Source organism: Pipistrellus kuhlii, unplaced genomic scaffold, assembly GCF_014108245.1.
Source record: "Pipistrellus kuhlii isolate mPipKuh1 unplaced genomic scaffold, mPipKuh1.p scaffold_m20_p_59, whole genome shotgun sequence".
Taxonomy (NCBI): domain Eukaryota; kingdom Metazoa; phylum Chordata; class Mammalia; order Chiroptera; family Vespertilionidae; genus Pipistrellus; species Pipistrellus kuhlii.
Genome location: NW_023425561.1, coordinates 1,443,102 through 1,465,626, shown reverse-complemented (window position 1 = coordinate 1,465,626; position 22,525 = coordinate 1,443,102). Strand labels below are relative to the sequence as shown.

The 22,525-nt window shown below is 52.0% G+C and overlaps 2 protein-coding genes and 1 long non-coding RNA gene across 7 annotated transcripts in view; 1 reads left to right on the top strand and 2 right to left on the bottom strand.

Annotated features, from left to right (window-relative positions):
* Positions 1-211: 211 nt before the first annotated feature.
* On the top strand, positions 212-10,518 carry ZFTA (zinc finger translocation associated). Of its 3 annotated transcripts, none has more exons than XM_045574067.1 (5): positions 245-1,076; positions 3,110-3,607; positions 4,090-4,476; positions 4,672-5,226; positions 5,399-10,518. In XM_045574067.1, the coding sequence occupies exons 1-5, from the start codon at positions 938-940 to the stop codon at positions 5,887-5,889; spliced, it is 2,070 nt and encodes a 689-aa protein (XP_045430023.1). In that variant the 5' UTR covers positions 245-937; the 3' UTR covers positions 5,890-10,518. The 3 variants fall into 3 exon arrangements, with proteins under 3 accessions (XP_036273101.1, XP_045430023.1, XP_036273100.1); XM_036417207.2 differs by having other exon boundaries at positions 260-1,076; positions 4,675-5,226; XM_036417208.2 differs by lacking the exon at positions 4,090-4,476 and having other exon boundaries at positions 212-1,076; positions 4,675-5,226.
* RTN3 (reticulon 3) overlaps positions 8,683-22,525 on the bottom strand; it is a 42,787-nt gene continuing 28,944 nt past the window's right edge. For all 3 annotated transcript variants that reach the window (XM_045574068.1, XM_045574069.1, XM_036417205.2), the window contains 6 exons: positions 16,755-16,962; positions 14,594-14,732; positions 14,108-14,177; positions 13,643-13,689; positions 12,627-12,685; positions 8,683-10,700 (listed from right to left, as the gene is read on the bottom strand). In XM_045574068.1, coding sequence (XP_045430024.1) covers positions 10,655-10,700; positions 12,627-12,685; positions 13,643-13,689; positions 14,108-14,177; positions 14,594-14,732; positions 16,755-16,962 — 569 coding nt within the window. In that variant the 3' untranslated portion in view covers positions 8,683-10,654. The remainder of the gene's footprint in view (positions 10,701-12,626; positions 12,686-13,642; positions 13,690-14,107; positions 14,178-14,593; positions 14,733-16,754; positions 16,963-22,525) is intronic.
* Positions 15,289-16,354, bottom strand: LOC123651473. The gene is made up of 2 exons (XR_006740216.1): positions 15,813-16,354; positions 15,289-15,771 (listed from the first exon to the last, which is right to left on the bottom strand). It is a non-coding gene; the product is annotated as an uncharacterized LOC123651473 (long non-coding RNA).

Here is a 22,525-nt window from a genome sequence, read left to right as displayed (position 1 = left end):
CGGCGTCCATCCCGGCGCCCATCCTGCCGCCCCCTCCGCCCGGCGCCCATCCTGCCGTCCCCTCCGCCCGGCGTCCATCCCGGTCCCCTCCGCCCGGCGTCCATCCCGGTCCCCTCCGCCCGGCGTCCATCCCGGCCCCCTCCGCCCGGTAGAGTGCAGCCGGGGAGAGCGGCTGCGGCTCCCGCGCTCCGCTCCCGGCCGGAGCCTCCGCGCCGCGGTCCCGCCCCGCCGGCTCCGCGGAGGGAGCTGCGCCGCCCGCTCCTCCCATGGAGCAGCCCGCGCCCCGGCGCTCCCGGGCGGCTCCCGCGGGAGGGGGCGCGGCCGCCCCCGCGGCTCCACCCTCTCGGCGGGGCCGCGGCCATCTGGGGCCCCTGCCAGCCGCGTCCGCTCCGGGGCCGCGCCGGGCGTGCGGGAGGCCGTCTCCCCGCGACCCCCGCCGGCGCCGCCCGCGATGCCCCGAGGGTGCAGCGGCCGTGAGCCCAGCCGCGCGGGAAGCGCGTCGCAGCGGCCGCGGCGCCCCTCGCCAGCTCGGTGACCCTTCGGGCGCCGGGACCGGAGCCCCGGAGCCCAGCCCCGGCGGGGCCCGCGCGGGTGGCCAGGTCCGTCTCCTGACGCCCGGGGCGGGCGCCGGCCGCGGAGCCTCGGCCTGACGCGTCGCCTCCCGCCTCTCCCCCCGAGCCCCCCGCGAGCTGGCAGGAGGAAATAGCGCGCGGCCCCTTTAAATTTACCCAGGAGCCCTTAAAGGAGCCCCAGGGGCCCCCAGACAGGAATCCCCACCCCGGTCCAGCCCGCGCCGCCGAGCGAGCAGCCAGCCGTCCGTGCGGCCGCTGCCCCTGCATGCGCCCCGCGCCCCGGCGCCCCGCGCCCCGAGTGCCCGCGCGGGCCGCCGCCGGCGCCGCGCCCCGCCGCCCGGGGGCCCCGCTCCACGGCGCGGCGCATGGAACCCGGCGGGGACCACCGGAGCCGGAGCGGCGGCGGCAGGGGCGGCCCCGGGCCAGCAGCGGCCTCGGCACGGGGCCGACGGCTGCCGCCCGCGGGACTGAGCGGCGGCGCGGAGCCCGAGGACGACGACGGCGGTAAGCGCTGGGGCCGGCGGCGGGGTGGGGGCCCCGGCGTGGGGGATGGGAGGGCAGCGGCTCCGGGCTCCGGGCCCCTCTGCGCCGCCGAACAAAGGGGGGGACACGGGCCGGCGGCCGGGGGCGCCACCTGGCGGGCGCAGGTCGCGGCTGCAGGGCCGGCGGGGGAGCCCCCCGCCCAGCTCCCGGGGTCGGCCCACGGGGCGCGGGCGGATCCCCAGCCCCTTAAAGGGGCCCGTGGCCCCCGCCCTGGAGGCGCGGTCCGAGGGCCCCGAAGGGCCGGGCCGGGCCGGGCCGGGCGCGGCGGGTCGCGCGCTCCGGGCTGTGGATTGGGCCCCCGCCCGCCCTCTGTCTCAGCCTCCCAGGTGGGCTCCCTCATCGCTGTCCCTTAAAAGTGTGCCCGGACTGTGGGTCCCTCTGGGGATTCCCCCGGGTTGAGCGGAGCTGTAGGGGCGGCCCCTCTCCCTTTGCTTAGGGACGGAACCCTTTTTCTTTAACCCCGCGTTCTCCTAGGAGAGAGGGCAGCCTGCGCCTCGGGGGGCCGCCCCTGCCTTCCTCGCCGTGGGCAGTTGTACAGGGATGGGCTCACCCACAAAGGCTGACATGCCCTCCTGTCCGCGGATCTCCCGTCTTTTCAGAAAAATTTGCCACAATTTGTCAGCTGTAGTGGGATCAGCCAGCCAGTCCTCCCCATTTGCTCTCAGAGGGGACCGCTTCCTCACGTCCCTGCTGCAAGGTCAACGCCTTCAGACCCGCGAGGGCTGTCAGGGGCAGGGAGATGGCCCTAACCTCGGAGCTACCCCCTCCCCCAAACTCTCCCCATCCCCTTTTGTTTTTAAAAAATCTCGGCTCCTCCCCTTTTTTCGGCTCTTAAAGGGCCAGTTCGCCGTGGACTATCCTAGATCCAGCGCTGGAAGGATGCTTGAGAGACCAGCTAGCTATCCAGGGCCTCTGCAGACAAAGAGCTTAGGCCCAGAGAGCGACATGGCCTATGAAAGGTCGCAGAGCAAGTTACCAGTGGAGGCAGGACTCGAACTCGGGCCTCTTCCTCGGAAGCCTGTATTTTTTCCTTTGGAGCTATTTAAACAAAACACAGTGGCGACGGGAGCCCTCTCTGATCCTGTCTTTTGTCGTGTCTCTCTCCCCCAACCCCCCAGCCCTGAGATCCTCCATTTGGATAATAACCACACCGGGTCTGTTCAGCTTAAATAAAATCTGGGTCCAAACTGTCGTTAGCGTGGGGGACTGTTCTGGATCTCTGTCTGTCTGGCAAAGGGGAACGTGGCTGGGTTACTGGGCTCATTCCTGGCTGCTCTGGTGCCCGCCCTCTGACTGCTGGGCAGTGGCCAGCTCGCTGCCAGAGCAAATAACAAATCACTAGGAAGACTGAACGGGCTGAAGCTCCCCGTGGGCGGGGGCCGCTCCTTGCTGCAGAATTTTCAGTAGCCACGCTGGTGGCCCTCCTGCCGCCCCTTTCAACGTCTCCAGGGAAGCCAGGGTCCTTTCCCTGGAGGTGCTGGCAGCTTTGTCATGGGGATCGCTTCTGCGGCTGCCTCTGGGGGGAACTGACAATGCTCAGCACCCCTGAAACGGGACACGTGGGAAGACGCTCCGTGGGTGGGGCCCTCCTGGCCGGGGCCTCTGGCGGGTGGGTCCGGTGCGCAGCCCTGGACACAGACAGATGCCCCCTTTGTTCTCGCCCGGCTGCCCGCTCTGCTCAGCTGTAACCGCCCAGCCTGCTGCTCTCCTGGCTTCACCCCTGCAGCTCCCGTGTCCAAAAAGGGTGCTTAAGGCGCCGGCTGCTTCCCTGGGCTTCACCTTATTTTAAAAAAAGTCAAAGCTAGTCCCTCATAGCGCCCTGCATCCTTTTGTTCTTGATCCTCTCTTAAAGGGCCCTCACCCTCTCTAAAGGGCCCCTGCTTTGACTCCCTGCTCTCCCATATTCCTGTTGTTCCTGCCCCTGAACGACCCCTCCCTCCTCCTCCTCTTGGGCTACAGAACACCAAAGCCTGTCTCCCTTTCCCCCTCCTCAGGGCAAGATCTTCATCTGGAAGGGGGGACCTTGGGGACCTGGGGGAGCGCCCCCCTACCCTCCTCCAGGTCCAGGGGACCACCATCTTCAGGCAGGAAATACTCAGACCACAGCGAGGCCCGGGCCTCCAGGCCCGGCAAGAGCCGCATCCCAGGCCGCGACCACAGGCGGTACTACCATGACCACTGGCGGCTGGAGTACCTGATGGACTTCAACCCCGCCCGGCACGGCATGGTGTGCATGGTGTGCGGCAGCTCCCTGGCCACGCTCAAGCTCAGCACCATCAAGCGGCACATCCGCCAAAAGCACCCCTACTCCCTGCACTGGAGCCCCCGGGAGAAGGAAGTGATCAGCAACAGCTGGGATGCTCACTTGGGGCTGGGAGCCTGTGGCGAGGCTGAGGGCCTGGGGGTCCAGGGGCCTGAGGAGGAGGAGGAGGAAGAAGAGGAAGAGGAAGAAGAGGGGTCTCACCTCCAAGCTTGCCCGTCCAAGGGCCCAGGTAATGTGGGCAGGGGCCGGGGGGCAGGTGGGGCCAACCCCGGCTTCTCGGCCAGCTGCCTGGCTTCCTTTGGGCGGGGCCTGCTCACCGCCCTTAGTGCACAGTCTCGGGGGGGGGGGGGGGGGGGGGAGATAGTGGGACCGGGGAGCCTCCAGCACCCCGACAGCTGTGACTTTGGGTGGCGTTTGGAGGATTAAGGGGAGTGGGGGCTGGGGCTAGGCAGGGGAAGGGCTGGGAACTGAGGGTGCACAGTGGAGTCCAGAGAAGGTGCTCGCATCTGGGTCCGGGGGAGGAGTGGGTGGGCCTCGGGGTTTGTGTGCAGGAGGCTTAGAAGCGGGGGGACTGAAGACATGAGGGGAGAAGAGGACAGCAGCGTGGCCAGGGCTCAGAGTCCGTGAGAAGAGGCTCGCGGAGGACCTGGCTGTGGTGGGGGCTCCCCGGAGGGCAGCATCTCAGTTCCTTCCCTCCCTCCAACCTTCCAGGCAAAGCCCCAGCTGGCGGGGCCGGCAGGCGCCCGCGACGAGGGGGCCCAGGGGCAGCCCGGGCTCGGCGCCAGCGCCACGCGGCCTCCCGGAGGGCCAGGGGCAGCAGGGGGCTGGGGGCTCGGCGCCTGGAGCGGAGGCTGAAGGAGTCCCTGCAGAACTGGTTCCGGGCAGAGTGTCTCATGGACTATGACCCTCGGGGGAACCGGCTGGTGTGCATGGCATGTGGCCGGGCACTGCCCAGCCTGCATCTGGATGACATCCGTGCCCACGTGCTGGAGGTGCACCCCAGCTCCCTGGGGCTCAGCGGCCCCCAGCGCAGCGCCCTGCTGCAGGCCTGGGGTGGCCAAGCCGAGACCCTGTCTGAGCTCACTCAGCCCCCACCAGGTGCGAGGACCGTCCAGGGCCCAGGTGGCCCTGCAGAGTGGGTCTGTTCCTCTTCTCCCCCCTCTCTCTCCCCCTCCCTGCACACACTGGCTCGCCCTCTAGCTTGGGCCTGGGGTGAGGAACAGGGCCCCCTTCTGCGTGGGGGAGGACAACCTAGCCAGCAGGCTGAGCCCCTCTCCCTCACCCCTTCCCCAACAGACGATGACCTCGTCCCCCAGGACCTGACCAGAAAAAGCCGGGACCCGGCCCCCGCTGCTGGAGCCCCCTCCTCTCGGGATCCCAGTCCCCCAGACGTAAAGGAAGAGGCTGGCGGGGTCCCTGAGGGGCCCGGGCCCGCAGACCAGAAGGAGGAGCTGGAGGAGGGCGAGAGGGTGGGGGGCCCAGGCCGGGGCCCGCGGGGCCGCGACCACCGCCGCCACTACCAGGAGCGCTGGCGGCTGGAGTACCTCATGGAGCTGGACGGCGGCCGGCGCGGCCTGGTGTGCATGGTGTGCGGGGGCGCGCTGGCCTCGCTCAAGATGAGCACCATCAAGCGGCACATCCGCCAGCGCCACCCGGGCTCCACGCGCCTCAGCGGGCCCGTCAAGGCCCTCATCGCCCAGGAGTGGAGCGAGAAGGCCGCCCACCTGCTGGCCCTGGGGCTGCCCTGCCCCGAGCCCCCCCAGGCCCCCGCCGCCCCCGGCGCAGCCGCGGCCTCCGAGGCGGGGGGAGGGGGCCCGGAGGCGGAGCCGGAGGAGGAGGCGTGGTGGGGTGAGCTGGGAGCGCAGGGCAGGCGGAGGGGGAGCCGGGAGGCCGGGCTGGGCCCAGGGGGCAGCGAGAGGAAGCCGGAGGAGAGGTCGGGGAGGAGGGGGCCGGGGAGCAGAGGTGGGGGCTGTGCAGCGGAGACGCAGGGCGCTCCAATGCGGTCTCCGTCCTTTCCCAGGCGCCGCCCCGCCTTCTCCCGGGGAGCCGTCGGAGCGGCCCGCCGAGGGAGAGGACGACGAGGAGGACGGCCAGGAGCCCGGGGGGCTGGCCTTCCCGCCGCTGCCCCCGCAGCCGCCGCCGCCCCCGCCCCCACCACCACCCCCGCCGCCGCCGCCGCCGCCGCCTCCCCGCAGCCGGGAGCAGCGGCGCAACTACCAGCCGCGCTGGCGGGGCGAGTACCTGATGGACTACGACGGCAGCCGGCGCGGCCTGGTGTGCATGGTGTGCGGCGGCGCGCTGGCCACGCTCAAGGTCAGCACCATCAAGCGGCACATCCTGCAGGTGCACCCCTTCTCCATGGACTTCACGCCCGAGGAGCGCCAGACCATCCTGGAGGCCTACGAGGAGGCGGCGCTGCGCTGCTACGGCCACGAGGGCTTCGGGCCGCCCGCGCCGGCGCCGCGCGAGGGCGGCGCGGACCTCAAGGCGGGCGCCGTGTGCCGGGCGTGACGGGCCGCGGGCCGGGCGGGGCGGCCTTGCCTGGGAGGCGCCGCCGCTGCCCCCCGCTGGCCGGGCCGGGCGGAGGTTGGGGGTCGGCGGGGCGCCGCGGAGTCCCCGGTGCTAGACGGACCCCGCGCCCCGGCCCTCCCCGCACGGGGCCCCGCGTTTCCCGAGGAGCCCCCGCCGCCTCCGGGCTCCGGCACGAGAGCCCGCAGCCCCGCCCGGCCCGGCGGTGCTGTGCGGGGCCAGGAGGGGGCGCCGGCGGTCAGTATTAGGACCCGAGACGGGGCTGCGGGGAGGCCAGGGGGCTGGCGCTCCGTCCCTGGCCGGAGCCCCGGAGGCCGGGGCGCAGACGCAGGCCGCTCCGGAGGCGGGGCCCGGGCAGCCCGGCGGGGAAGGGGCGTCGCACCCGGGCTGGCGGTTTTCGTGGGCGGGAAGGAGGTGGCTGGGCCCCCGGACTGCGGGCTGCGTGGGCACCGCCCGCCTCCCGCGCCCTCCGCGCCGCCGGAGGAGACCCCCAAAGGGATTAGCACTTTTTCCTTTGCGCCCCTCCTGCTCTGGGCTCCGCGCACCCCGCAGCTCAGGCGCTGCTGCTCTCCCGCTCCCGCCCGGCTCCTTTGTACGCGGCGGGCGCGCCGCCGGCCTCGGGGCCCAGGCCTGGGGCCGGCCTCGGCCTTCGTCGGCCCCGCCGGGGAGGGGCCCCGTGATCTCCCAGGCAGGTCCGAGAGGGATGTGTAGATTCATTCTCCTGTGGAGAACGGGTGGCCCCCAAATCAGGCCCTTTTTGCTCTTTGTATTTTATTTGGAAACTGTATTTAATGCTTTTATAGGGGAGGGGAGGGGCGGGGAGAGAGCTGTCCCAGTCACCTTTGCGTGCAAATGTCTTATTTATTAAGGAGTGTCAGAGATAAGCTGCGAGGCGGTGGAGAAGGACTTAAGGGGTGAGGGCAGAGGGGATGAGGGTCCCACCCGGGGACTCCGGCCCCGTGCCTGCTCTTCACACGGGCCGGTTCTTCGGCCGTAAGGCTGAGTGTGGGGAGGCCAGGCTGCCTCCGTGGCGGGAACAGCAAAGAGGAGCCCTTCCCCCATCCCGGCCCCGCCAGGCCAGAGCCCAGGGTTCAAGTGCCGCAGGCCCGGTCCCCTCGACTCTTCCTGATTTGGGAATTGGATTTTATACCACGGATTTTATAGCATTTTTATATAATTCAAGATTGTCCGAGTTGGAAAGACCTTGGAGAGTAACTAGTATCTGCCTCCACCCCTTTCACGGAGAGGTAAAAGGAAGCCCGGAGACTGAGTTGTCACGCAGCCAGCTAGGGACAGGACACACACTAGGATAAAACACGTCCAGTTCAGTTTCTTTGCACTACATGACGCTGCCTCCCGATCTCTGGTAAGTTAGGAGAAGGCTCCCACCTGACCGGCCGCAGGACGGCATGCTGGGCGCTGCAGGCTGTGCCCGGGCAGTTAGCTGTGACCTGGGGGGCGGCACACTGCCCCGAGTGACTCTCAGGCCGCAGGCCCAGCAGGAAGGCATGGGCAGCAGCCGTCCATCCGAACCTAAGCGGGTTTGACTGCTGCCTGGCCCCAGGCCTCCCGCCAGGGCCAGGGCCAGGGCCCTGCCATTGTGCGCATGGCTCTCAGTTGACTGGAGAGTGAATAGTGTTTGAACCCTCAGGGTTTTTGAGACAGTATTACAAGCTTGAGACCAGGGATTATGGATGGCACCAGGCTGGGCACTGCCGTTCTTTTCTTTTCCTTCACACAAGCCGTTTTCAAACCTACAATTAGTATTCTGCCACTTTTGCTACTCTGCCTGTTCAAAAACAGTAGGCATATTGGGGCAACCTATTCTATTGTAGCCACCAGGCCAGCATTGCATTGGAGCGAACGGAAACAAGTTCCTGGGCCCACCTCACTGCGCCCACCACTGGGGGGTGGGGGGCAGTGATCCGTTTTAATAAGCCCTCAGCCATCACAAACGCTCACTTCAGTGCTGACCACCAGTGGCAGGTGCCAGTGGGTGATGCCCGTGTCGGCTGGAGCTGTGGCCTCATTGCCCAGGGGCCAGGCTGTCCCTCTAGGTGTGTGCCTCCTTGTCTCGGGAGTCTGACGTGAACAGGTGACATTTCTTCATGAGCTTTTTGTTAATGGTATGCTTGCTATATGGCCAATATGTACCGTAAATGTTAACTCTGAATACACATTTATGTACTATGTTAGTGACATTCATTATCCAAGCATTTGTATGCATATTTGTCAAGTTTGCATCAGTTACTATTTTTTTAAGTTTCAGCCTGTTTTGTAAGGTATGTTGAGTAAACTTAAAAAAAAGAAATCCAGCTTAAGGGGCATGGCAGCCTTGGTTTTGGAGGAGAGTCCCAGGTGACAAGTGTTTCGGCAAAGACCCGATGAATTTAGTTTTTGTTTTCCATGGCGATGGACGGAGTCGTCATGGCCATGTGTGATTTGGAAGCTGCTTCCTGTGTTGTAGGCGGGACCCTCCTCAGTTGGTGTGAGACTGAACGGGGCAGCAGACCCCTGGCCCCTTCCACTCCTCATCTTGCTCCTGAGGCTCACCTCTTAGAGGGGCTCCTACATCCTTTCAGAAACCAAACGCACGTCCTGGCTGTCCTGTGGAAGTTCTGCAGTCTGGGGCACCGATACTGGTATCAACTCTCAGTTGCTTTTAAAAGCCGCAAAGTGGAGTGGGGGTGGGGGCCAGTGGAAGACTTGTTTGGTTCTTTCTTTATTCAAACTGTGTATAAAGAATAAAGTTAGCAGAATGACACCAGACTTTTCAATTTTTATTAATACCACATCAATTTAAAGTTTCACAGGAACCAAGATTCAAGCTCCTTAGGTGCTACTGTATTTTATGTTGCACGCACACACACGCACAGTTTCATGAATTTTTCATCTATGGGCTTTTCTTAAAATAAAATAAAGTTCCTGTGTGGCACAAGACCTGCCCAAGTAGCTAAGCACAGCATTACCAAAGGAAGCGGGCGCAGGTCCCAGGGTGGACAGGCCGGAGGGGAGGCCCGGAGGTCACGGTGCAGGCTTCCCGGGAGGCTGCGGGGGGCGGAGGATGCACATTCTACACCATGACCGGAAATCAGCTCAAGTGTCAAAGGGCTGAGACATAGAATGCAGTAAGGCAAGGATGCCTGTGACCATCTAAGCTCCTAAGTAATTGCCCCCAAAAGCAGCCGCTCTCCTTCCGCCACCTCAGCCTACATGCAGTGCTTTGGGGCCGTCACACATCGTGGCCCTCACGCTGAAGTCACCAGGCAGGTTCCCTCTGGGTTGTCATGAGTTACAACCTGAAGGAACTCACAGGTGTCATTCAAATCTACAGAATTTCCATGTTGGAAGGGGAGGCGGACGCTTAATCTCAAATGGGAATCCAAGGTCCCCCGTTGCCCTTCGCCCGATGCTCTGTGTCTTTTAACTGCACAGAGCCCATCAACACACCCAACCCTGCCGTGCCTGGCCTGGCTTCCTGGAAAACTCTCCAAAGGGGAGCCTGGCCCAGACACAGGCGCTAGGACATCCTGTGTGCCTGGGAGAGAAAGGAGCCCTCGGCACAGCACACCCAGAAGCCCGCCTCCGTTAACACGGCCTGTGCACCTCCCTGTGCTCATCTGTGGTCTCTGCCGGACACAGCACCTCCGCCCACCGCGGGCTGTGGCTTCAGGGCCCAGCGCTGAGCACAGGCCAGAGGCAGCCGTGAAGGGGAGGCTGGGGAAAGATGAGGAGAAAGCCTGTTTCCGTAGTGTGCCTCTGGGCATCCCCTCCACGGACTGAGATAGGATCACAACAACTCAACAACCCAGGAGCCCACATGCAGATTTTTTCCGCTAACAAGTTTACAGCAGTATACAGCAGTTACAGACATTTGTTTCAGGATAAGAAAAGTACAACCATATTTATTAAACTTGAGGCGAGGTGGGTAGGAAGGGGGAGGAAAGCACATTCAGGAATAAGCTCTCAGACTAAAGCTTGGAACTAGTGTCCCGAAGGACCCCACACCACCTTCCGATGGCGGAGCCTCTCCTTCCTGTCGGCGGCAGGCAGTGCGGGCTCCCGCTCCAATCCCACCGGCTGGTTCGGTTTTCGGCTACCAGATGGCATCTGGTAACCGGGAATTGTTACCATCACCTATAAGTTACTCAGAGCTGAAAGTTTTATCTATAAGCGGAGGAGGAATATGAAGGGTAGCTGCTCACATTGTGGGGCGTAAAGAGGGGGTCAAGGGCTGCAAAACCCCCCACAAGCTCGTGGGAAGGAATCCCACTCTTATCCCCAGATAATTTCTCAAGTTAACCATTTCTTAGCTTAAAAATAAGGGAAAAATTATGATGGGCAGCTATGTAAGAAAATTACATAGCTCTGAAAATTAAATAGAACCCAAGAGGGGTGTTTTATATTTTTCTCCTTTACCCTCCCATCTTTCCCCTTTCAAGCTATATCACCATTAAGGCTCCACCATCATTAAGGCATTGATTTGCCTATTCAAATGAATCTGTCTTTATTCTTTTTTTTTATGTTCTAAGATATCAGTTCATTTTTTAGTCCAATAATTCTTGTGCTTGATTCTGCAGGTAAAGGGAAAGGAGGGGGAAACACCAAATTGCAAAAACAAAAACCAAAAAAAGCTTGGAATGCAGGCTCAAGCTGACACTGAGCACTTTCCTTCATAGTACAAGTAACAACAGTATAGCTATTAAATGGTGTTTTAGTAACTGTGGCATTTCTGGTTTCCATGTACTTATTCTGCCTTTTTCTTTGCGATTCCAGGTAGTTTTGCTTGGATCCTGTTGAGGGGAGGAAAAAGGTAAAAGGAGACATCAGTTCTAGGCTCTAACAGTGACGCTGGCGGGCAGTCCTAGACTTGCTGGGCAGTGTGAAAACCCTCCCGTTTCCGGAGACTGCCTCTGGATGAAGAGCCTGGTGTGGGTCAAGTGAGGGGTCTGCCGAGATCCGTTTCCTGCTGCTGCCACCAAGCCGGCTGCCTGCCGCCTGTTTCCCTGCCAGGACCTGCCGGGTCCTCATGGGCTCCAGAGGAAGAAAGGAGAACCTGGGCTAACAGCTGCTGACTGCACACTCCCAGCCCATTCCTCTGGAAATGCCCACTCACCACTGGTGCCATAAAAGAAGCCGCACTCAGAGGCAAGGAGACAGTAAAATACTACAGGAGCTGGCACCACTCCCCAATTCCCCACAGGACACCAAAGCTGCCTTTATTTTGTTTGCTAAGTGTCCCCATGACCAAGGCCATTCACACCTCCCAGCCATGCCAAAGCCTTTCCCCACCAGTGTTACATCCCGGGGCAGGGGCCCAGTCAGCCAAAACTGCCAATTCCAGACATTAGGTTCAAAGCCAAGTAAGCAAGGATTGCCTTCCAAATCAGGAGTGAACAGCAACTAGATACATGTCTGTGTTAACTGTCCTTGCCTGATGTTAGCTCCCATGGACACCTAACAAGAGCAGGTAAAGGCCCTGGCATCAAGCCAGAGCTGTCTGGACATAACCAGTTTCCTCTTATTAAAGCTGGAAAATGTACTAAAATCTGGTGTGCGAAAGGAACTGACACAAACAGTAGGTTTAACTGTTTTGTTTCCTTTTTTTATTATTTAAATAAACGTTTTTATTGATTTTTAGGGGAAGAGGGAAAGAGCTATCGGCTGCCTCCTACACCCTCCACGGGGATGGCGACTGAACCTGGGCGTGCTGACCAGCCAGGGCTGAAGTTTTGTTTCTTTTTCTTTTTAAAAAAATATATTTTATTGATTTTTCACAGAGAGGAAGATAAAGGGATAGAGAGTTAGAAACATCGAGGAGAGAGAATCATCGACCAGCTGCCTCCTGCACACTCTCTACTGGGGATGTGCCCGCAACCAAGGTACAAGCCCTTGACCGGACCTGGGACCTTTCAGTCCGCAGGCCGACGCTCTATCCACGGTTTCGGCTGAAGTTTTTTTTAAAAATATATATTTTATTAATTTTTTTACAGAGAGGAAGGGAGAGAGATAGAGAGCTAGAAACATTGATGAGAGAGAAACATCGACCAGCTGCCTCCTGCACACCCCCTGACGGAAATGTGCCCGCAACCAACGTACATGGCCCCGACCAGAATCAAACCTGGGACCCCTCAGTCCGCAGACCGACGCTCTACCACTGAGCCAAACCGGGTTTTGCCTCGGCTGAAGTTTTGTTTCTTAAAAAATATGAAGAGCCCTAACCGGTTTGGCTCAGTGGATAGAGCAGCCGCCTGTGGACTGACGGGTCCCAGGTCGGTTCCAGTCAAGGGCTCATGCCTGGGTTGTGAGCTCATTTCAATGTGCAGGAGGCAGCTAATCAATGATTCCTTCCCATCATTGATGTTTCTATCTCCTTCTTCCTCTCCATCTCTGAAATCAATTTAAAAAATGTATATTAAAAAAAATATATGAAGAGCCTGGCTGGAGTGGCTCAATAGGTTGAGAGTTGTCTTGTGTTTCTCTCCCTACAGATCCCCCCTCTCTCCTTCTTAAAAAAAAATAAAATAAAAAATAAAACATATCCTCAGGTGAGGATTTTTTTAAAAAAGAGAGATGAAATAATTTCTTATAAAATCAAACTATTAACCAAGGTGCCCCTCCCCCGGGTGAAAAACTGGCATCAACATTTTACACAGGGGACGAAGTCATTGGGGTGGGGAGCACACGCTATGAGGAATGTGGAACCCAAGCATACTTACTTCTCAACAATCGACTTGGTCTGATCACGCACGATGCCAACGTAGTGATCAATCTGGGTCTTTAAGGAAAGAAAAGTGACTTAGTTGTGGCAACACAAAGATTAACAATTTTCCTGAAGGCAATGATCTTTTGTCTAAGGATAACTATTTTTTAAAAACACTACTGAATATTCTGGAAAACAAAAATATTGCCCAGCTTTTACGAGCATTTTTAAAACTCCAGATTTCAGATTTTAAATTAAACCATAAACATCCCATACTTAGGAGTGAAAATCACTAATTTCTTCAGGAGTCTTACTTGCTAGGTGTTTTCTTTAGAGAAACTGAACTTATAATAGCATTTTCTGAATACTAGATAATGTGTATATAATCTATTTCCTATAATCATAAATGTATTTTGGCTCCTGGGTAAAACTAATTCATTTAATACCAAAATACCAAAAAGTCTGCTGATGGATGACTTAATCCATAAATAACAACCTCATAAATCTATTATATTCTTTAGGCACCATTCCACAATGCAAACACCTGCTCATACTGATGGAGTCCCATATTAGCCTTAATATTTTCTTTTTAGATATGAGCTTTTATTTATTTAAATGTTTCCAACGTATTTTAACAGATAATGCGGCTATGTGATAAAAACACAAAAGGCACACAACTAAGCATAAAAAGTAAGTCTTCCTTTCCTTATCTCTCCTAGACAGTTTGTCTACTTAGAAAACCACTGTTACCAGTTTCTTATAGGTACCTGACTTATAAAGTTAGATTGCAGAATAGAAGAGATTGCTCTGAACTTTCCATATCTAAAAAATGAACTAAAACTACCGTGTTTCCCCAAAAATAAGACATCCTCTGAAAATAAGACCTAGTGCATGGAAAGATAAGACATCCCCTGAAAATAAGACCTAGCACAACTTTGGGAGAAAAATTAATATAAGACTGTCTTATTTTCGGGGAAACAGGGTAGTCACACATCAAATGGCTTATCTGACCTGAAGCAGGCCATAGCTTACCTTGTACTTCTCATAGACAATGGGAACACTGAAAATGAGCAGGTCAGCTGTAAGACAGAATCATGGGACACGGCACATGTAAGTGTGAGAGTCACAAAGTCTCAGGACTCAAGTAACACACAGATTTTTCCTCAAAAGATATAGGGAAGCGCAGATCTTCAATATGAGAAGTGTCTAGATATCTCAGTTAAGGACAGTTAGATACAGTACATTGATTTTTATAAATTTAAGATCCCCATATTCAAATCAAATCTAGATGATGCTCCTTTGCTTCTAGCTGTTCTGATATTTAAAATTAGGACCAAACTAATAAACCTTCAGCCACACAATATCTGGGTTCAAGGACTCCATGCATGTTAAAGGCGGGGCCATTCGGAAGCAACGGAGCCATGCTGGGCCTTCTCTTGGCTCTTAACTCTTACCAATGACTTCAAAGAGCACGAGACATTCTCCGAGCCACCTTACCCAGGATCAGGAGGGTGATTCCATTGAAAACGGCACCCACATAGGTCATCAGCCACATGAAGACAGCCAGCTGCGAAGGATTAAGCGGGAATAGTTATGACACTAACTTCAGATTAGCCAATGCCCTTTTCCTCTAGTCTAGCTAATTGAGTCTACATAAACTTAGTGATGTATGCAATAAATAATTTCAAAATAGAGGCTACCCCATTTGCACTATACATTGTAGGGGGGGATAAAAGAATTCTGCAGTTCTCTTAGGCCCCAAGACTGTCAATGCATTTCTGATTACATTATTCTGTTAGTTCTCCAGGTTCACGAGATACCTTCTCCATTGACTCCTCTCTCCATTTTTACAGGCTGATGGAGAAAAGCATACAATTGTTTTTATCTGTGGAAACCTGTTTATTGTTTTTCCTCTGAAGCATAACCTAGTCTCTGGTTTCCCCCAGACTCACCACCAAAAGCTTCAAGGTTAGCGGAACGAACCTTCAAGGAGTCAACCAGGTCTTCCACCAGAAAGAGACGGATGATGAGCTTCAGGGCCCTGTTGACGTGCACCATAGCAGCGTTCACGTAATTATGGAAAGCTTCTGAGGACAGAGTGATGTCTACATCCAGGTAGGATCTTCCAGAAGAAGAAACAACAGTCATACATTGGACACGGAAGGAGAAGACCTCTTTCTGTGAGCACAGCAGTCCTTTAGAGTGTGAAATTCCCCCACGGACGCACTTCAGAAATCTCTGGGACACACTTTGCTGTCCCGGACGGGGTGGGGGCACCACTGCCATTTAGTGGCAGAGGCAAAGATGACAGAAGTGAGCAACAGCCCACAAGGTGTTTTCCTCACAGCTAAACATATCTTGAATTTTTTAAAATTGTATTTTGTTTTCTAAACTTTGCTAAGTCCCCCCCCTCCCCCGCCCCATTTTGGAAAAGCACATATGTATTGGAGATCATACATGTAGGTGCAAGTATCTGATGTTTTGTTATTATTGTTTTTTTGTGTACTCATTTCCAAGCAATTATATATTGGCTGGAACACATATTATCTTATTATACATGGCTATTTTGTTATTTCTTTATATTATAATTAGGATCTATTTTTAAAATTTTGTTTATAAATATATTATTTATAAATTTCATTTCAAATGATAAAGGAGGCATTATAACATATTAGTTAAAAAAACATAAAGGAGGGGAGTAGTGAGTTTGATATGGTGAAAACCACAGAAAAAGAGAGACCTGGTGCTGTTCCCAGAGGCACTACAGAACCGAGAAGGAAACATGTGCTTATAACTGTCATTCCCTGAGGACTCTGAGTGCCTGTGAGAGCCGCTCTGAGGTGCTGGGCATCAGGAAAGACAAGCCTGCTTTGCCTTAGAGAGCCTACAGTCTGGTGGGGAAAGCAGAGTAACAGGCATGTTTTTCTTTCCTATTTATTAAAAAAAAATTACCACCAAATATGAAATTATAAAAATTAGTAGTTGTAATTAATGCAACTTGGTAAAACACATTTTACAAATCCACAACAGTGTCATGCAAGAGACATGACACCTGAGCTTATGCAAAATAAAATGTATTTACCCCTTCATTTAACAACTATTGATTTGTTAAAGCTAATTTGCAATAACTTTTCAAATGCCACATATAGTTTAAATTATTCCTTCTAGTTTCACCAAGAGAAAACACAAGGACCAGAGCCACAGCCGGACATCTATTCTGTCACAGTTCTGAGCGGTCACAACAGGGTTTCTTTCTCTGTGAGAAAAAGGTTTTTAAAACATTGCATTTGCTAATGTTATCAACCCAGTCAAAAAAGCTAGCAACTGGATTTCAGAAATGCATGACCTACATTCATCAAAACTTGCCCCTGGTATTAAAAAAACTAAAGGAAAGATAAGCAGAGGGCTGCGTGCCCTGAGACCCCGGCCAGGGCCCGCCTGCCTGGTGCAGACCCTCACACCACAGATAACCCCTCGTGCTGAGCCCTTAGCAGCCAGCCTGAGGGAGGCGGCAGGTCAAACCTGTCCAGTTTTATTGTACAGGACTCTCCCTTGCATCACACACCTTTAAATGGAGTCAGGTTTTTAATGATATATATAAAGAATAAATCTATATAACAAAAAAGGGAAGAAGGAAACCAGCATAAAACCAAGGGTAACACACCAAATTCTGATCATCACTCAACACCAAGCTTTCAAATTCGTTTTAAGACTTGACTGTATGCTGTTGGCCCCGTCTCACAGGGCGCGTCCCCCGTCTCACAAAGCGAGTCCCCCGTCTCACAGGGCGCGTCCCCAGTCTCACAGGGCACGTCCCCAGTCTCACAGGGCGCGTCTCCCAGAGCGCGTCCTCACGCTGCCTTTCCCGCTCAGGATCTCAGACAGTCCTCTTTGGTCTTAAAGTGTGAGACTCCAGCTTGTCAAGAAGTCCTTGGCCATTTCTTATAGTGGTTGCATGGTGTCTAGGTGATGTTTCGTGTCACCGATTGGACCCTATAATTCCTGATTGTTCATCAGGTCTTATTTTTACACCTGCCTGGTGCAGACCCTCACACCACAGATAACCCCTTTACTAAATATTTTATTTAGTAAAGTGAAGCCCTTTACTAAACTGTAAAGTGTTCCTTGTGATCCTTCAACTCACTTGAATGGATGTCCTTCTTCTGACTTCTGCACAGCCTGGATGACAGACCTGTAGACCCTGAAGCTGATGGTGACAGAGAGAAGAGCCAGGATGAGGTAAGAAACCACACTGATGACGCTGAAAGCGGCCAGGGAGAGCAGCACGATCAGCGTGGTGCCGAAGACAAACCCCGTCTTCTTCACGTCTCGCCAGAAAATCAGATCGTGCACTGCCGAAAGAAAGGGAAGGTAAGTCACACGCCATACCCAGAACGCTGGCCAGGCGTGCCCTGGCTGCATCCTGCTCGCCCGAGAAGCCGGACCAGCAGCCAATTGCAGGTGCCCCTCCCTCAGAGACACGTCAGGGTGAGGATTCACACTGCAAAAGGTCCCTCTGGTTTCTGCACACGTTTATAAAAACGTAGGACCTTATTTTTTAGAGGTGGCTCTTGAAGTGCAATGGGGTAAAGTATCATTTACCTCAAATGTTTCAGCAGAAAGGATGGTAGAGCAAGTGTGGTAAAATCTTGATAACTGTTGTCTAAATGAAGCAAACAGTGCCTACAGTTTAATTCAGTCAATAGGCTATAAAACCAAAACCAAAGTGCAACTTATAAATTGGGCTGGGGCAGAGAGTGGTGAATAAAAATATATCAAGCTCTATTAGTGTTAATTAAAATTAAACACCAGTCTCTGTTCATCTGAAGAGTACTCAGGAAGGATTGTGGGTAGGGGACCATATAATCATCTAAAAAGCAATACTTTTGAGAGTAAGTGGGGCCACTATTAGTAATTGTTAGGAAATGGGTAAAATAAAGCAAGGCTGTCCCAAGCAAGTGGGACTTATGGCCGGGGACATTTAAACTGGAAACTGAAGAACCTCAAAAACCTCGGGTAACTGCTGGCAATTGCCTCCCATCCAGCAATGATACTACACTTGGATGCCAATCCGTGAAGGCTCACTTCAACATTAATAACTACTTCACTTTCCTCTGTGCTATTCTTTGCTTATACAAAAAAGAGCAAGGGCTTTGGAGTTGGAGAACGTGAGTCCTGGTAATTTTAGTTATATACCCTAATTAACCTTTCTAAACCTTTGTTTTCTCATCTATTTCAAAGTTGTTTTAAGTAATATGGCTAAAGCATGTAGAAAGCTTAGCATTGTAAATGACACACAGTAACCACTCAAATGTGAACTATAATCAAAATATGGAAGACTTTGATTGAGGGTAAGGTTTCAGCTGACCCCCTGGCACCCAGTCCTTCCCCATATTCAGCTTCAATCCTCTTCTCTGAAATGAACCTTAGCTGGAGCCACGGGAACCTAACTTGAAACTAAGAAAACACCAAAGACAAACTCACGGTATAGCAGAAATAATCACTGGTTCCAAGACTCCAGTTACGGGATGTGACTATCGGGAGGAAGTAGGGATTAGGATCGCTGAGGGGAAGTTGAGAGTCCCAGCAGTGATGTTGCAAAGGAAAAAGAAAAACGGGAGGCAGCTCAGGCTCACTTGACTGAGCAGGAAAGCTGAACAGACAGAATGCTACCTACTTATGAGAGCAATTCCTATAGCCAGAGTCCAAGTAATCTATGTCATTTTCCATTATCTACAGGAACAGTTTCAACACACAACGCTTAGCGATGGAACACACTGATACCATGTGCCTCCTGACGTAATGTACTGAGCAGCACACATCACTTGTATGGTGTTCTTGCCAAAAACATAAAAACTGAATCTGATGAGAAAACACTAGACAAACACAGACTGAGAAAGGGTCTACGAAACAACTAGCCTGTATTCTTAAAAAATATCCATGGTGTGACAGACAGGAGACTGACCACACATAAATGCAAAGTGAGACAGACGGACACTGGCTACCAGGGTGAAAGCTGTGAAAAACACCCCGGGGACAAGTGACACAATGTGGATGTGAACTATATAACTGATAAAAGTACTGTGCATGTTATAATACATTTCCTAAACGTGATAAGAATCTAAGTGTACCACAAAACAAAGAAAAATTATCATTCAAAAGAAACACACTCCAAAGTGTTTAGGGCAGTAGTTCCCAACCTTTTTTTTTTTTTGGCATGTCCCATCTAAAGCATCTCTAAAATCCTGATGCGCCTCTGTGACCTCTAATTCCCATTATTCAAAAAGTGAACTCCTATTCACGGAGGAAGGTTAAGAGGCCATTAACTTGGTCTAAACAAGCTTCCAAAGAACACGGCATCCATGAAAGAGAAAAATAAAAGTACGAAAGGACAGTTGAAGTCCTGAGGAAGAAATCACTAAGAAATTGTTTAAAACATTGTAATGTGAAGTGATATGGAAAATAGCAAATAAAGTTTCAAAACATAGAGAACTGAAATGCACAAATGTCACAATATATATTTATATACTGTATATGAGGCCCCATAAGAAATGCAAAAAATTCACTATTAATAACTCATTCTCAAATTGCTCCCCTTAAAAGTCAAACTGCACCCCTGTGGGGCATGCGCTCCATGTTGGGAACCACTGATTTAGGGACAAAGGGGCAGGGTGTTTGCAACCAGCTCTTAAATAAATGGTCAGGAAAAACCATGAATCTGTAGAGAAGAGATAAAGCAAAAGTGACTAAATGTTAACATTGGTTAACTAGACCAAGGGTTTATGGGAGTTTTTTTGTACGATGCATGCTAGTCTTTAAATGTGAAATATGTGAAAGAAAGAATAAGAAAAAGAAACTCTTAGAGATAGGCTGGGCCCAGAGAGAACACCACCCTGTATCCGAGAAGGGAAAGCGACAGCCTCTGAAGGCAATAAATCTCCCTTTGTGCAAACCAGAAAAAGCACCCTATCTTCATGGCTTGACTGCCACCTGCTGGAAAATTGTCATAAGGAACCCAAACCTACAATGTTAACACATGTGAATGGTGCTCCCTGGAGGTGTGCAGGACACAGCTTGGATGACATGTCTGGATCACGGAGCACTTTCACAGAGCAAGGAAAAGGCCGTGGGTTTTACCTCCGATGAAATGCAGTCACTAAGAATGTCAAGCAGGGGCTAACATGTTAACAAGAGAAACCCCCTTACTGCCGTAAAGAGAACACGGACTGGCATGGGGCAGGCGTGAACGCAGAGAGGCTCCCGAGGGGGCTAACCTGGAGGCCCAAGTGAGAGATGACGGTCATTCAGATAAGGACGGAGATGAGTGGACAGATTTGAGCTATATTTTTGAGGTAGAACAGGCAGATTGATAGACTGGATGCAGAAGGAGATGAAATATGAATGACACGTAGGCTTGGGGCCTGAGCAAATGGATGGATGTGGCGTCATTTGCGCAGAGGGAGACAGAGTACAGAGTATGTTCATTTGGGATGGATGCCTAGGGATATCCATTAGTGAAGAGGTGGTCAGATCCGCCAGTGTGGAGTACACAGGCAAGTCTGAACTGGAGATACGAAGTGGATGAGGCTACCTAGTACTGATTGGGAAGAAGGCCCGATTCTGAGGCCCACTGGTAGACCTGAAGATTGGAAGAGGGACTTCTTTCTGAATGCTTCTATTTTTTCAGTAAGAAAGAGCTGAGATCTCTGGCTGGTGGGGTCAGGGGAGCAAAGAAGGTTTACAGAGAGGAAAAGATATAAAATGGTTATTTCAGAAAAGCGAGAAAGTGTCGTAAAGCTCTTAGAAGAAAACAGTATATCTTTGTGACCTTAGGCAATGGCTTCTCAGATACGATACCAAAAGCACAAATGACCAAAACAAAAAACAAAAAAGAAATTGGGCTATATCAAAATTAAAAACCTCTGCTGTCAATGGTACCAAGAAAGTGACAAGCCGTCGGCCTGCAGACTGAAAGGTCCCGGGTTCGATTCCGGGCAAGGGCATGTACCTTGGTTGCGGGCACATCCCCGATGGAGAGTGTGCAAGAGACAGCTGATTGATGATTCTCTCATCGATGTTTCTAGCTCTCTATCCCTCTCTCTTTCTCTCTGTGAAAAATCAATATTAAAAAAAAAAAAAAGAGAGCCGAAACCGGTTTGGCTCAGTGGATAGAGCGTCAGTCTGCGGACTGAAAGGTCCCAGGTTCGATTCCAGTCAAGGGCATGTACCTTGGTTTCGGGCACATCCCCAGTGGGGGGTGTGCAGGAGGCAGCTGGTCAATCTTTCTCTCTCATCAATGTTTCTAGCTCTCTCTTCCTCTCTGTAAAAAAAATCAATAAAATATATTTAATAAATAAAAATAAAATAAAGATGCAATAATAGAAAATAGCAAATGGATAAAAAAAATAAAAAGTTGAGCATATTAAAAAAAATAAAATAAAAAAAGAGAGAGACAAAATATGCATAAAATAACAGTATATTTGCAAATAATATATCTGGTAAAGTATTTGTATCCAGATATATAAAGAATTATATATAACTCAATAAAAAAATTAGTCTAATTGAAAAATGAACAAAGGATCTGAAGAGACATTTCTCCAAAGATACACAAATAGCCAATAAGTACATTAAGGATGCTCAACATCATCAGTCATTAGGGAAAAGCAAATCAATACCACACTGAACCCCCTAGGATGGCTATAATAAAGAATTACAATAACAAATATTGGCAAGAATGTGGGAAACTGGAGCCTACCTTCCTATTGGGAATGAAAAATGGTTAGCCACTTTGGATAACAATTTGACAGCTCCTCAAAGAGTTAAACATAGTTATTATATGGCCCAGCAATTCCACTCTTAGGCAAATGCCCAAGAGAAATGAAAACATACAACACAAAAAATTGCACACACTAATGTTCACAGAAACATTATTCATAGTAGCCCCAAAGTGGAAACAATCCGAACACCAAGAACTGATGAATGCACAAATAATGGTAGTATATCCACACAACGGGGTTTTATTTGGCAATAAAAAGGAATGAAGTTCTGACGCTATAAGCTTGAAGACATGAGGCTAAATAAAAAAGCCAATTACAGAAGCCACATGTTATATGATTTAATTTATATAAAAACCAGGAATAAGCAAATCTATAGAGAAAAAGAGTAGATTATTAGTTGGTTATGGCTGTGGTGATGGCGGAAAATGGGGAGTGGCCACTAATAGGAATGGGGTAAGTGGTGGGGGACTAAAATGCTCTAAAATTGAATAGTGCTAATGATAAAAAACATTTAGCTGTACACTTTAAATGGGTGAATTGGTAGTATGTAAACTATAGCTCAATAAATGTGTTAAAAAATAGATAAACTTGCAATTATAGTCAGGGGTTAGTAATAATTAATACAGAGAGTAGCCAGAAAATCAATTAGGATATAGAAGACTTGAACACTATTATCCAATTTGACATAGAATATTCCACACAACAACAGAATATACATTTTTTTCAAGTACATTTGGAACATTTACCATGATAAATCAAATCCTGGACCATGAAACAGCCCCAATAAATTTGAAAGGATTCAAGTTACTTGCTATATGTTTTCTGACATTAAGGACAGAAACAGAAAGATCCGGGGAAAACCCCTAATATTTGTAAATTAAACAACACTTCTAAACAATCAATGAATCAGAAAAGAAAAATCAACAGAAAAACCAGAAAGTATTTTGAAATGAGTGAAAATAAAAATTTGTCGGATCCAGCTAAAACAGTACATAGTATAAAAGTGCCTGTAATAAGAAAAAATGACAAATCAGCAATCTCATTTTCAACCTAAAAGCTAAAAAAAGAACAACTTGAACCAAGGAAATGGAAGGAATTAGTAAAAATCAGAGCAGAAATCAATGAAACAGATAACAGG

Excerpts from the sequence above, each read along its gene's own strand:
- ZFTA (XM_045574067.1), top strand. The coding sequence starts at position 938 with ATGGAACCCGGCGGGGACCACCGGAGCCGGAGCGGCGGCGGCAGGGGC. Across the intron at positions 4,477-4,671 it reads GCTCACTCAGCCCCCACCAG|CAGACGATGACCTCGTCCCC; the intron begins GTGCGAGGACCG and ends CCCCTTCCCCAA. Across the intron at positions 5,227-5,398 it reads GGAGGAGGAGGCGTGGTGGG|GCGCCGCCCCGCCTTCTCCC; the intron begins GTGAGCTGGGAG and ends GTCCTTTCCCAG.